Source organism: Vanellus vanellus (assembly GCF_965231255.1).
Source record: "Vanellus vanellus genome assembly, chromosome: 3".
Taxonomy (NCBI): Eukaryota; Metazoa; Chordata; class Aves; order Charadriiformes; family Charadriidae; genus Vanellus; species Vanellus vanellus.
Genome location: NC_138907.1, coordinates 102,642,557 through 102,656,399, shown reverse-complemented (window position 1 = coordinate 102,656,399; position 13,843 = coordinate 102,642,557). Strand labels below are relative to the sequence as shown.

At 47.2% G+C, this 13,843-nt stretch overlaps 1 protein-coding gene across 1 annotated transcript in view; it reads left to right on the top strand.

The window, feature by feature from the left end:
• Window positions 1–2,540: 2,540 nt before the first annotated feature.
• The window catches only part of LRRC1 (leucine rich repeat containing 1), a gene marked incomplete at its 5' end in the record, with an annotated part of 73,719 nt that continues 62,416 nt past the window's right edge, over window positions 2,541–13,843 (top strand). Inside the window, one exon of the mRNA XM_082481870.1 lies at window positions 2,541–2,699. Within this exon, the coding sequence (XP_082337996.1) occupies window positions 2,541–2,699 (159 nt within the window). The remainder of the gene's footprint in view (window positions 2,700–13,843) is intronic.

The window sequence follows — 13,843 nt, the reverse complement described above, 5'->3', positions numbered from 1 at the left end:
TCACCTCCGGCTCTGAGATCTGCTGGTCAGCCTCCTGCAGGCCCACCTTGGCCAAGCTCTGGGCCGGCACACACCACCTTTGTTTGGTTCTCTCCTGTCTCATAGTTATCTAATCTCCTGCCCTGGGGCTGGGAAGGCCTGAGAGCGCCAGTGCGTGCCCGTCCCGTTTCCAACCACACGTGAACAGGTTTATGAACGCACCCTCCCTGAGTACTACTACATGAGCCAAGAAAATCCTTGCCTGAAAATATTGTAGGTATATTGAGAGCACCGATCTCCAAGCCCTGCTCAGAATACCATTCGGCGATCATCTTCCTTTCAAGCGCGGGATGAAAAACATCAACCACAGCCTTCTTTTTGTGTGCGCTATAAATGGTTCATACACTTGTAGGGGATGAAAACTATGTTGGAAACCCAGTTATGGTCCTTAGAGGTGAAATGCTGACGCTTTCTCTCCAACACGCATTTTTTAATCGTGGTATGGTCAGAATTCGGATCGTTTCCTGTGGCTTTGTGAAAAACCACTTCAGTTCAGTTGTTATCGGGTCAGCAATATTTACAGTTCTTTCCCCGTGGGCTAGCAGATTTCTTTACATACTTTATTTAGACATGTTGGGAGGTTCCACATATTTTTTTTTTTTAATTACTGGGTATATTGATTGAAGAAAGAATCTGTTGGTTCTGACTGATTTTTTTAAGGTACTGACAGGAAAATGGTAACATTTTGAAAGTTTCTTGTTTTGTAGTTCAGCAAAGAGTAACAGCACACAAGCTCCTAAAATATCCTTTTTAAAACTCCAAAATAGGCAGATCACCAATTCCCGCAGAAATTAAACAAGTGTAGCTTGGAAGATTTATCAGCTGATTTAAGAAAAAACAACAACAAGTACATTGCAACTTTTTAAGACTGTCAGCACCGTGCAGGGATTGGAGAACAGAGGTGACCACAATAACCTTCCCCCTCTCCCCTGTTCCTGTGTCTGCGCCCAGTTATAATTATGCAAGAAATCAGCAATATCTCAAGAGCAGCTCTGATGTTGAGTGCCCGTTTTCAAAAGTATTTTATGTCACTGTGTAGATGGCAAAATTGCTGTTGTGCAAGCAGAGAGGGGGAGAGCCTCTGGAGGCTGTGTTTTGCCGCGAGAGCTCAGCGCATCATAGAATCATAGAATTGTCTAGGTTGGAAGAGACCCTTGGGATCATCGAGTCCAACCATCTACCCTACTCTACAAAGTTCTCCCCTACACCATATCCCCCAACGCCACATCTAAACGTCTCTTAAAAGAGGCATGGGGATGCTGGAGCCCGGCATGGCGGTGTATTTACCTTTGCTACCCCTTCTGAAAGTGGATTTAAAAAGAAAAAACCCTAATTTCAGAAAGCCTTGAAGGTAGTATATTGATTTTTTCTTTTTTTTTTCTTTTTTTTTTTTTTTTTTTAATGGCACAACAATATAGTTTGAGAAGAAAAACATCATCCGCGGCCACGGTACCCAGACAGCGCTCTATGTATTTTTATTGCGTTACTTTCCCGCCAGTGCCGTGTTCCAACAACCGAAGAGAAGAGGTCCGCGTGCTCCGCGGACGTTCCCGCTGGGCCATGTTTTGGGAGCACCGCAGGTAGGGACCACCACCTCGGAAAGCGGCTACAACGAGCGGCGCACACCGCTCCACCGCGTTCCCCCACCCGACGGCAGGCGGACCCCGGCCCCGGGGGGGGGTGGTGTTACGACCCCCAGCGCCCCCCCCTTCGGTCGCAGCAGCCCCCGTGCCGGGCTTTACGCTCCCGGACGGAGGGGGTAAAACTCCTCAGCTGAAAGTTGTGCGGGCGCCCGCCCTCGGCTGCCCCGGGGCGAGGCGGCGCCGGTGGAGGTGCTGGGGGGGGGGGGAGGTGGGAGCGCTGAGGGTGTCTGGCCGCCTCCCCCGGGCGGGCCGGGTGCGGGAGCGGGTCCGGGGCGGGGCGGTAGGGCCCGGCCCCGCTGATGTCAGCCGGGACGGGGGAGGAGGGGAGGGGGAGGGGGAGAGGGAGAGGCCGCCCGTGTTCCGGGTCAGGCGCGGGAATGCGCGGCGGCCGCCAGCAGCAGCAGCAGCAGCGGCAGCGGCACTGCGCCCGGCGCCCCGCGATGTCCCTGCGGGGAGGGCAGCGGCCCGCCGAGGAGCAGTAAGAGGGGCGGGGGGGAAAGGGGCGGACGGACGGGCAGGCGGGCGGGGGGGAGGGGGGGGTGTCCCCGCCACCGCCCCGTTCGCCTCCGGCTCCCGCTTCATTGTTCTCCCGGAGCCGCCGCGCTCGCTCCGGGGTCGCTTCCCGCCGCCGGCGCGCTGGATGCGGGTTGCCGCCGCCGCCGCCGGCTGCCCGGGACCTGCGCTGCGCGGCCGCCGAGCGGGCAGCGGCTGCTGCGGCCGGCGGGGGGGAGGAGGAAGAAGAGGAGGAGGAGGAGGAGGAGGGGGCGGCGGTGAGCGGCGGCGCCGCCCGCCCCGCGGCCCCCTCTCCGCCCTCCCCCCTCTCCCCCCCCCTCCCCAAAGCTTTACCCCGTCGGGGCGATGTTCCACTGCATCCCCCTGTGGCGGTGCAACCGCCATGTGGAGTCCATCGACAAGCGGCACTGCTCGCTGGCCGCCGTGCCCGAGGAGATCTACCGCTACAGCCGCAGCCTGGAGGAGCTCCTACTGGACGCCAACCAGCTCCGCGAACTGCCCAAGGTGAGCGGCACACGGCGGGGGGGCGACCCCCGGGGCGACCGACACCCCCCTCCCTCCTCCCCCCCATCCCTGTACCGGGGCTGGTCCGGTTTCAGCCCCCGCCGCCACCCGGCAGGTGCCCGCCGAGCTCCCCGCCCCGAGGCTGCGGTGAGGGGCTGCTGGATGTCCCCGGAGCGGGGAGGGGGTGGTGGTGGTGTGACATCCCGGTCCCCGTCGGGCTCCGGGCGGTGTGGGGCGGTCGGGGGCCGTCAGCCCGGGAGCGACCCCAGGAGTTAAGGGAAGAGCCGGAGTCGGGGGTGAGCGTTCTGCATTTCAGCGGTGTTTGATGGTAAATGGGCTTTCTGGAGCAAAACGCGGCCAATCGCGGCTTTCCAGGGGGGGAAAGTACTGTTTGGAGGGCAGAGGGGTTAGGGCGGGAGTCACGGGATGTGAATATATGTCGTGATTAACATTCACGTCATCGGAATTACGAGACCTTGGAGGGTATTACTCCCTCCCCTTTTTTCCCCTTTCGATAGATAGTATCTGTTCTGTACATGGGAAAAAACCCCAAACCCTCTAGCAGGGAACAGCCTTCCCGTTTTTGCCTTCCACTCCTGGAAACTTCCTCATGCAAAACACAAGAGGCGAATAAGCTTTTTTTTTTTTTTCCTGTTTTCTTTTTTTTTTCTTCTTCGAGTTAAGTCCCACACAGTTGTTAGTGTTTTGCTTCTTGCATGAAACGCCTAAGCCAGATTTCTGCGCATAATGCTTTTTTTTGTTAGTGTTGTCAAAAGGTGAATTCACTTTCAACTCAATGTGGTTTTGAGAGGTCGAGGTGGTACCCACCAGCATGACTCCCCGGCTGGCACTTGCTGATTTTGCTGGAGAAGCTCCATGGGGGTGATTCCAGCGAGGCACTATTTGAGCCCACGGATACGGAGCGAGGGGAGATGCGCTTGACTTTTGCCTCGGTGAACCAAGGGCATTTTTCCCCGTTTCCTCTTTAAACTTTGGACAGCTGAGAAGCCTTTGTGAGTTGTGGTTGGTAGAGTTTGATACTGGAGGGGAAGTGTTATCTGGAAGCTGCACCTTAAAAGAGTGTGAACTCTTGCTAATTTGGAATCCAAGGAACTGACTCAGTAGCCAGAGGAATTTTCAAAAGCACCTTTGTTTCCACCTGAATCAAAGTTGGTCTGTTCATAGCAAAACTTAAACAGTCTTACTTTTCTTTTTTTAAACTCAGTTCTGTCACATAAACTGCTTTTTCACTCTAGGTGGTAAAAGTAGTCGTGGTGGAGAAGTTTTCCTATAGACGGTAGTAACCATGTTCGGTTGAACTGACGTATTGAATTTGGCTTTTCTTTTGAAACTCCTCGGCGCAGGTTTGCATCTTGTTGTGACTGAGTTCTTTATCCTTCTGAAGTGGAGCAAAACTGGTTTACATAGCCTCTGTGTGGGTGCTATTTTTACTTCCAGCAGTTTCTGCTGGCTTTGTGCACAGGCTAGACTCGGGAGCCTCTTTCTTTTCATACGATACTTTTCTTCTTAGTGTTGGCTTTCAGGCTTGTGCACTTCTTATTGCAGGGCTACTGAATGCGCGTGTGACTGAAATCCCATCGAGGCCTATGGCGCTCCGTTTTTTTTTAAGGAAATAATAAATCCCGTACAAACTGGCTGTTGTGGACAAATGTAAACGATGATGTCTGTTGTTCATGGTATGATATGTTATTTATTTCTGTAAATAGAGTGCAACTATTCATTGTTTCTCCTCTTCCTTGAAATATATGAAATAGCCCTTTTTTGTCCGTGATGGCTAAAAAGACCACTCCGTCCCATTACTTACATGTGAGTACATATTAAGTCCCATTCATGTAAAAAATAGCTGAGGTGGTAAAAAAAAAAAAAAAACCAAAAACCAAACAAAAAACCAACCGACAACCCAGACTCCTTGGCATTGCAGTGGAATCAAGCAAAAGTTGAAGTTAGATTTTTTTTTTTGTATGTGCGTGGATCAGATTACACGAGTGCCTAAATATACTGTCAGAATACGTTTGTGGGTTTTTAGCTGGACTAGGAGGAATCCAATGAAATACAACCACAGAGACATAGTTGTAGGATGTGTCCTTGAGTACTTCAAGCCTTGTCAGCAATGCAGGAAGGCATTTTTATTAGGGCTTCCTGCGTGGACCTATGAACTTTTCTTGTCATTTCCTTATTAATGTTTTCTGATAAATGGATATAGTGCCATCATCTTGGAGCTGTGTTGACTCTGTAGGAGTTCTGGGTACAAAAATACAGCTGCAATCCTGGTTGTGAAACTAATCTATTGAATCTGGAAGTGGATGGGGAGAGCCTTGTTTAAAATTTCTACCAGCGAATAGGTTTCAAAAGTTCTGCTGTAGGAGTCTGGCTGAGGAGAATAGTGGAAGATCTCCCCTTGGAAGGTAGCTACAGGGTACACTGTTCATTCCCCTTACTTTGAAAAGGGTAGTGTCGATGCAAACTACAGACAGAATTGGAAATAAGTACAAAAAGTAGGGGTACGCCATACCTCTTGCAGAGAAAACGTGAAGGCAGTCATTAGGGCGTATAATTAACAAACATGTTAGGTCAGCATAGATCTTAGTGGTCGTTATGCCCTTAATCTAGTGTAATATAATATATTAGTCTGACTTTGCCTCCATTAGGTTTCTTCTTTATGTGCATAAAGGCAGTAACACAAAATCGAACTGTTTTTGGGCTCAGTTGAGGCCTAAGCAAGCCAGGAGACTTGTTTAACTCTCAGTGGCCGGCTCGTTAGATGTTTTCCCATGCTTGATGAAGTCCTGAAGTTCACAGTGATCTGTGCTGATTCCTGATGAATCATCTGTGGGCTGTGCTGATGCTGTAATATATCCCGTGACACCGATAAGGTGTTCGTGCCACTGAGGTGGTTGTGATCCTCCTTAGGAAATTGCTACTGTGAAGTCTCACCTTGAAATAGTGAAGAATTGCCCCACAGGGGCAATCTGTGACTTGCAGCAGAAGTTGCAGTGGTTGAGATGGATGAGGACGACCCCAACTCTGCTGCCCTGCTCTTCGTTCTATGCACTGGTAGTTCAGACCTCGTCTTCCCAGTGTGGGCAGGGGCAGTCTGAAACAGCAATGACAGCAGGCAGGAGGTCTTGTAATACTTCTCTGAAACCAAGTAGATACTGGTGAGTTCTTTTCCCAGCTTTGCCATGTGGCAAGTCTGAGACACCCATGATGGTTTTATCTCCAGATGAAATCTGCTTTCCTTCCACTTGCACAATTTTTTTTTCGTCCCTTCAAATGTTAAGCTTTCTAAAGCAGATAAATATCAGTGGCGTGTTGGAATACATGAACTCGCTGCACTTCTCTCAAGATGATGGGGCAACTTGTGTCGGATGCACACCCTTCCCCTCTTCGCCCCTCTTTCTCCCTGCCCCAGTTTTATAAAGTAGCAGTGAAAAGCGTTTTTTGGTCAGTTTGCTCCAATACACCAGTAAAAGAATATACTCTAATACACCCTAAAACCTCCATTTTGAGGTACAGAAGTAGTCTTAGGCTTTGCTTAATCTGCACTCTTTGCTGGCGTACTTAAAGCCTCTGTTATTCCAGAGGACAGTAGAGCATGACCTATGTTAGGGTGTTACCGAAAAAAACCCAACAAAACAGACACACACAAGAACCCCCTCAAAAGACAGAAGATGACTTAAAGAATTGCTGTAGCATCTCGATGGGGAAGGGCAAGCAGAAAGACCCAGCAGCATTGCGGTGTAGCACGTTGTGAGCGTCATCTGAAGTGTCCGCAGGAGAGGAGAAACAAGAAATAACACGTGCATTATTTTGAAAGAATTACTCCGTTGGTTTTGTTTATGTTGTGTTGGCTGACCAAAAGGTATGGTAGAATTCTTCACCTTTTTTCTAAAGGGCGAGGGGTAGGAAGGGTTCCTCTGGAAAACATCTGAAAAGAAATGTCCAAGAAGCAGAGGGAGATGTCTTTGCCCCCATTATTTCCACTCCTCCCCTTGTCTGCTCCCTTGTGCGTTAATGCATGTGTGGACCAGGAACTCAGTTTCTCTGACCCCCTTTTCCCCACAAATACATTCTTTTCTGAAGCTGTACCCGTCAGCTTCTCAGGAATACAAGTTAATCATTTTTGTTTGTACAGTAACTTACAAATATCCTTTTGCTGCTGCATGGGGATCCTTTTAGTTTCCCGTGCCAGTGCTCTGATTCTTTCCCCAGCTCTCCTTAACTGCTCTGCTGGACCCCTGGAGCCCTTCCCTCCCTTCCCTGATTACGTGATGGAGAACTTGTGCTTGTGTTGACAGCGACCTTTCTCTGCTGTTACCACTGGTGTCTCGGGTTCCTTGCCCCGCATGTTCATACTTTCCCATCCTCCCCCGTCCTTGATATCCCAGGATCTTGCTTACTTCCTCCGACCTAAACAGCTCCGTCTGCCTTATGTTTCTCATTCTTTGCTTCCTCTCCTGTCCCTTCTGTGCTGGATTCTTGACTGCCCTTGCAAACTTTTTTTTTTTTTCCTCCCTTTTCTTTACACTCTGCTTCTTCCCCTTCCTTTCTGCTGCCTCCCCGGTTCCCTCTTCTGCTCTTACCCTTTCTGCGGGATGAGCCAGCCTGGTGGGATGTACTGGAGGAGCAGGCTGTGTGCTATTAAGCTGCTGGTGGTTTTCCACAATATTGAGGTCTCTCTGGCCTTTCTTGGCAGATGTGGCTGTTTTCCCACAGAACAGCAATTTCTAGCTGTCAGCATGCTTCTCACCACTTCTGCTTTACAAGACAAATTAAAGAGCTGCACCCTTCAGTCTCAGAAGGAAGGGCTTTGTATCGGGCCAGTGGTGGAGTGTGTCTCTTAACTTGCTTAAATAATTCCTTCTCCTGTGTTAGATCCTAAGTGCCCTCTGTTGAATATTTAGTGTGTCTGATTTGATTGGAAAAAACCATAGTGCGTGGTTGCCAGTGTGCATAGAGCGACTTAGAAATGTAGTTTGTGTATTTTTTTCTAAACCTGGACCACTTTTATTTTCCTTAGGAGTGAAAACTGGAGGGCTTTTTCAACTCAAGCTGTAATGTGTAGTATGTCATTTGCTACACGTCAAAAACTATACTTCGCTGAAGAGTAGGCTTTCTGGCAAATTGCTTTGATAGAAGAAAATAACACATTCTGCACGATGCATTTCAATAGCTTCTCTAATGAAAAGCATCAGATAAAAATAAAATGCTTTCAATTCTATAGATCAGTCTGTAGTTGATGAAATGTTGTTTCCTGCTCCTGTACATTAGAATTTAAGGGCTGATACATCCTGTCAACTTAATTTCTCTGTGCATGGAATTGGCAGGCCAAAACTGGATCTCTGCATATTTTTTTTCCCCACTGTTTTGTAAAAAAAAAAAATAGATTTTTTTTTTTTTATGAACCTTTGAATGCAGTATTGTATTTTGGCTTTTATATTAAATCACTAGCATTCTTTGCATTGGTGGGTGGTGGAAATAGCTTGTAACTCTTGTTTTGCTGCTGTTGTGTCTTGCTGCTGCTCAGTTGTTCTACTCAAAGGATAAAAACCACTTTCCCGTGAGATGTTTTGCAGATGTTGTTTATGTGGAGACTCCAATGGCAAAAAAAAAAAAAATTCCGTTTTATGTACGCATAGTTTAGTTTAAGAGTCTGCTGAATTCTTTCTTCTTGTGGGGATTATTTTTATGTGGTGTTTGTAAACCTGATCTGATGCAACTCTGAATCCCTTCACTTCCCTGAGAGAGAGAGAATTGTAATTTTTCTTCTTGGTGTTATATGCTAATGCTTCTCGGCAGAGTCGTTTGATTGATGTGAGACCCCTTCCCCGAGAGACCTGGTTAAACCCTGTCCCCCTCCCGTGCCCCAGTTTCTGTGTGAGAGAAGGCGATGGTGTGCTGCTGCTTGGCTTTCGGCTTAGGCAGCGTCTGTATCTCTTTTATTGTATGTGGTGTTGAAATCCAGGGATGCTGTTATCGTACCAAAATCCTGTGAAAGCTCTTTAAGAAAAAGTCCCTCTGTTCTTCCCATACCACACCTTTTTGTCAGGAAAAAAACCTTTTAGACTAAATTTCGCTGTTCTGCTATAGGTTCTGCCATTATGCAACCGTAAGCCTGAAAGACGCTTGCTTGGTCAATGGCCAGTAATCTGCTGTGGAAAGAGATGATATCATACGATATTCCTCTTTAAATTTGTGCTTACGGGTTATAACCATCCCTTCTTAAGATGTAAACATCCAGAAGCTTTATTTCATTTTTTTTCAAATTTATAGATGTCATTGGGATCACAGAGACGTGGTGGGAAGTCTCACATGACTGGAGTGCTGCAGTGGATCAAAACAGGCTTTCTGAGAAGGACAGGCCAGGAAGGAAAGCATGCGGAGTTGCCCCTCATGTGAGAGAGCAGCAGGGATATGTGGAGCTTTGCCTTGGGATGGATGATGGGCCAGCTGAGAGCAGGTTGGGATTAGTGCGTGACATTGTTTTGGGTGTCTGCTGTAGACTGCCTGATCAGGAAGAAGTAGTAGGTGATGCCTTCTTCAGCTGGCTGGAAGAAGCTTCCCATTCGCAGGCCCAGGTCTTCATGTGGGTCTTGAAGTGCCCTGACATCTGCTGGAAGGACAACACAGCAGGACATAAGCAATCCAGGAGTTTTCTGGAGTGCATTGATGACTTCCTAAGGCACGTAGTCAAGTAGTCAATGGACAGAGGTGCTCTGTTGGACCTCATACTTATAAACAAGAACGGACGGGTTGAGATGTGAAGGTCAGGGTTGCAGTGTCTGTAGTGACCATGGTCACCTTGGCTGTAGTAACTGTGAGATGGTGGAGTTCAGGATCCTGAGAGGAGGGAATAGGTCAAAAAGCAACATCACAACCCTGGACTTTGGGAAACAGACTTTGGCATGTTCAGGGATCTACTTGGAGGTGGTTGATAAGAAAGGTGTTTATGCTGCTGTTCAGAGGGACATTGACAGGCTAGAGAAATGGTCAGAGAAGGAATCCCATTAAGGTCAGTAAAGGGAAATACAAAGCCCTGCAGGCACCTGGGGAGGAATAACCCCATTCTCCAGTACAGGCTGGGGGCCAGCCGTCTGGAAAGCAGTTTTTCAGAAAAAGGCCCTGGGTGACCTGGTTGACAGGTTGACCATGAGTCAGCAGTTCTCCCTCATGGCAAAGAAGGCCAACGGTATCCTGGGCTGTGTTAGGAAAAGTATTCCCAGCAGGTGATCCTTCTCTGGCCAGCATTGGGGGGAACACACCTGGAGTGCTGTGTCCAGTGCTGGGCTTCTCAGAGAAGAGAGTCATGGGCATACTGGGCCAGATCCTGCAAAGGGCCACAAAGACTATTAAGGGCTTGGAGCATCTGTCATGAGAAGAGGCTGAAAGAGCTGGGATAGTTTAGCCTTGAGAAGAAAAAGGCTCATGGGATCTTACTGGTGTATATAAATACCTGATGAGAGGGTGCAAAGACATAGCAAAAGTCTTCTTGAGGTGCCCCGTGACATTAAGAGGCAATGGACAGAGACTGAAACACAGGCAATTTTGTCTGAAATAAGAAAACACTTTTTTTCACTTTGAGGGTGGTCAAACACTGGCACAGGTTGCTCAGAGAGGTTGTGGAGTCTCCATCTTTGGAGATGCTCAAAACCTGACTGGACATGGTCCCGGGTGATCTGCTTTAGGTGACTCATGCTATGAGTAGGGGGTTTGGATAGACTAGATGATCTCCAAGAGGTCCCTTCCAACCTCAACTGTTCTATGGTTCTGTAGAGGGCATGTCAAGGAATTTACCTGTCTTTAGCTTTAATATTTTTAATGATGCAAATAGAATTGACATGTTTTTCACTGTTATTCACTTTAATCGCGTTTTACTTTTAATGTTGATAGTGTCATGGTGTTTTGCACATCTTGCTGTAAATTCTTGAAGAAATACCAGTATATGATTCGAACAAGCATGTAGTTCCAGTTAATATCAGAGAGAGAACTGTGCCACTGTGTGAAACTGAAGTAGGCTGTACGCACACAGTAAAGGTAGTTTTACTGAAAGTTCAAGAATCTTTTTTTCAGTATGACAAATGCTATGACAAATGCTATGTAAAATACTAAGAACACCTGCAACTTTACAACTTCAGTGTCTTGAGAATACTTACCTTTTGTAAAAACCTTTTGTGAGCTTAGTCAATTAGTACTAGTGTGCACTGCATGACTGAATTATTAAAATAAATAAAATTATATTAATTATGATATAAAATTATATTAACATCCCTCTAAATGTAGAACACTGTGTTGAAGGCTCCAAATAAGTTTATTACCAGATAAATGTGTAGTTTTTCTGCTGGCTTCCTGATTTTTCTGTTGTATTGTTTAAGACTTGAAGAAGATGCTATGCCTTTTGACATCAAATGTGAAAGACCACAGCCCCATGGGAGCAGAGGGAGAAGTTAGTCTGGTGTCTCCTATGAAGTCTGACTTCCCTGTTAATGTCCTTGAGGTTATTCAGAAGATTTTGAAGTCTGCTTGGGTTGAAATATTTTCTAATGGCAGTTTTTTGTAGTAACAGCTGAGTTCTACTGATTTTTTTTTTTTTTTTACCTCAGTTGGAAGAAAGTAATTAGGTTGTTATGTTTCAATACTTTCAACTTTTTTTTTTCTGTAAGGGATGTATTGTTGTAGTAAATAGGTAGCATCCCCTTCTCTGTGTGATGTACACAGGTAAGACAAGGTTTGTGGGCAAAGGATTACACATCTGTAGCTCTAAAATAAATTTTATGATTATACATAGAGTTACTTTTCTAATTATATCAGTTGGTCTAAAAAAAGATGTTACCGCCTGCCAACAATTTTGTGTGCTGGAAAAATGCATGCTGCAAATTCATTAGTGAGATTAAATGTGGTTTTTGTTTTTTTTTTTTGTTTCTCCAAACGGAAAATGCATTTAACTGCAATGAATCCATATTTCGTTGTAGCAGATGTTTTCTGGCTTCTCTCAAAGGCAGAGATAGTCCCTCCCACCGCTGTACTCTAACAGCCATGGCATCAAGTGCTCTTTAACCTTTGTTGCCTCTGCTTAATTGACATAAAAGAGAAAATAAATCCTTTCCTGCCAGGAAACAGTATGAGGCAACCTGTTCGATGCGTCGCTCAGTAGAGCAGCATTTGAATTCAGTGCTGCAGCGTATTGGTTTTTGAGAGTGGGTAGTCCCTTGTTCGTTTTTTAAAATGATGGTAGCAACCGAGACTAGGACCTGCACTGGCCCACTGTTGGCTGTAGTTCAGAAAATGGCAGGTGCTTTGAAAATGGGGCTGGAAACGGAGCGGGTAGATGTTGAATGCCAGCTTCAGTGAGGCATCGGTTATCATTTTTGCTCTGTCTCCTGTAGACACTCCACAGTGCTTCTGCCTGGCTGATCCTTCCTGCTGGGCTTGAAAGCATCCATTGGAGGGGGAGATAGCAGTTGCAACATCTGGTTCTGGTTAGGGTATGTGCCCATGAACTGTGATGTTTGATTAATACTTTCTCTTGTCGTGAAATCTATTAATGTGAAATTTTATTAGTGTTTTGTATGGATTCCTGCTTGAATGTCTGCCCCTATGCCATCTTTCATTGTTATTCATGATGACAAAGTCGGTGCTAGGACGCTGTAAGAGCAAAGTACAGCTTCAGCATATTCTACGAACATGGTTTGGGCATGTGAAACAATCTTTCACCATTCCAAAAATCTGTAGCGGTTCTGGTTTTGCCATGAAACATGTGAAGACAGAATTAGAGACCTCAGCTGCATGGAGCAGTTGTCCATTTGCCGGCTTGCCACCTAGCAAGTGGGCAGCGGTCTGCATACCATCGTCCATCACCAGCTGCTGCTACATCTCCTCATGGCTTGAGAGGAATCCAGTAGCTGCTTCCAGTAACACTTCGATACAGAGCCGTCAACTGCATGTGACTCTGCTGTGCTGAGCTGTGAATTAGTTCCTGCCCTCAGAAATAGTTTCAGTGTCTCGCTTAGTACTTTATTTGAAAATTACAGTGTGTTTGGCCCAGAGGAACATGAAGGATCCACATTTGTGAAACCCTGTTGCCCTCATCAGCTGTCCCTGCTTGCAGGTGAAGAAGGCAGGTGGAGTAACTTGAGGGATCTTGATGTTGATGGTAGGCTTGTGGGAGATGCCAAGCTGATAACACCCACACTAGACTTCATTGGAGTCTTCTGGGAACTCATTACACACTTTGTGAATCTGGAGCAGGATCCAGCTTCCTCAGTGTTTCATTGTGCAGCTGGTTAGAATGTGCTTGTAGGGGAAGGTGGCCCCTTTCAGTGCTCTTGCTGGTTTTCCTCAGTACTCCTGTGCCTGGTGGGTGTCTCTAGGATGGATTTTAAGATGGCAATGTACAAGATTGCATCCTAGAAGGAGATTTTTGCTTACAAGTGAGTTGTGGCTTTCTGCTGGGGGTGCCCGACGGCTTAAGTGGAGGGCAGGGCGCGTTACAGCTCGCTGTGGGTCTAAGTGTGGCCATGGTTCTCAACAACTCCTAGCTGGCTGGTATCTTCAGTAGCTGACTTTGGAGCAGAAGCAATATCTGAAATACCACCAGTTGGTTAGTGTAGGGCATCGAGTGTCTCATCCCCTGGAATCCTTACCACTGAGTGTCCCCTACTCTTCAGGTAGTTGTAGAGAGCAAATAAGGTCTCCCCTCAGCCTCCTTTTCTCCAAGCTAAACAACCCCAGTTCCCTCAGCTGCTCCTCATAATACTTGTTCTCCAGACCCCTCACCAGCTTCGTTGCTCTTCTCTGGACACACTCTAGCACCTCAATGTCTTTGTAGTTAGGGGCCCAAAACTGAACACAGTATTTGAGGTGGGGCCTGACCAGTGCCGAGTACAGGGGGATGATCACCTCCTTAGTCCTGCTGACCGCACTATTCCTGATACAGTCCAGAATGCCATTGGCCTTCTTGGCTATTTGGGCACACTGCTGGCACTGACCACCAAGCGGCATGGTACCCTAAAGAAAGGTTGGGCTTGCCCTGCTCTCCTGCTGAAGCCATGCAATGGTGCAGGCAGAAAAATAACTTCTAGGAGCCAAAAGCAAGTGATTGGGGACTTGGCTGGGGAGCTGGAGAC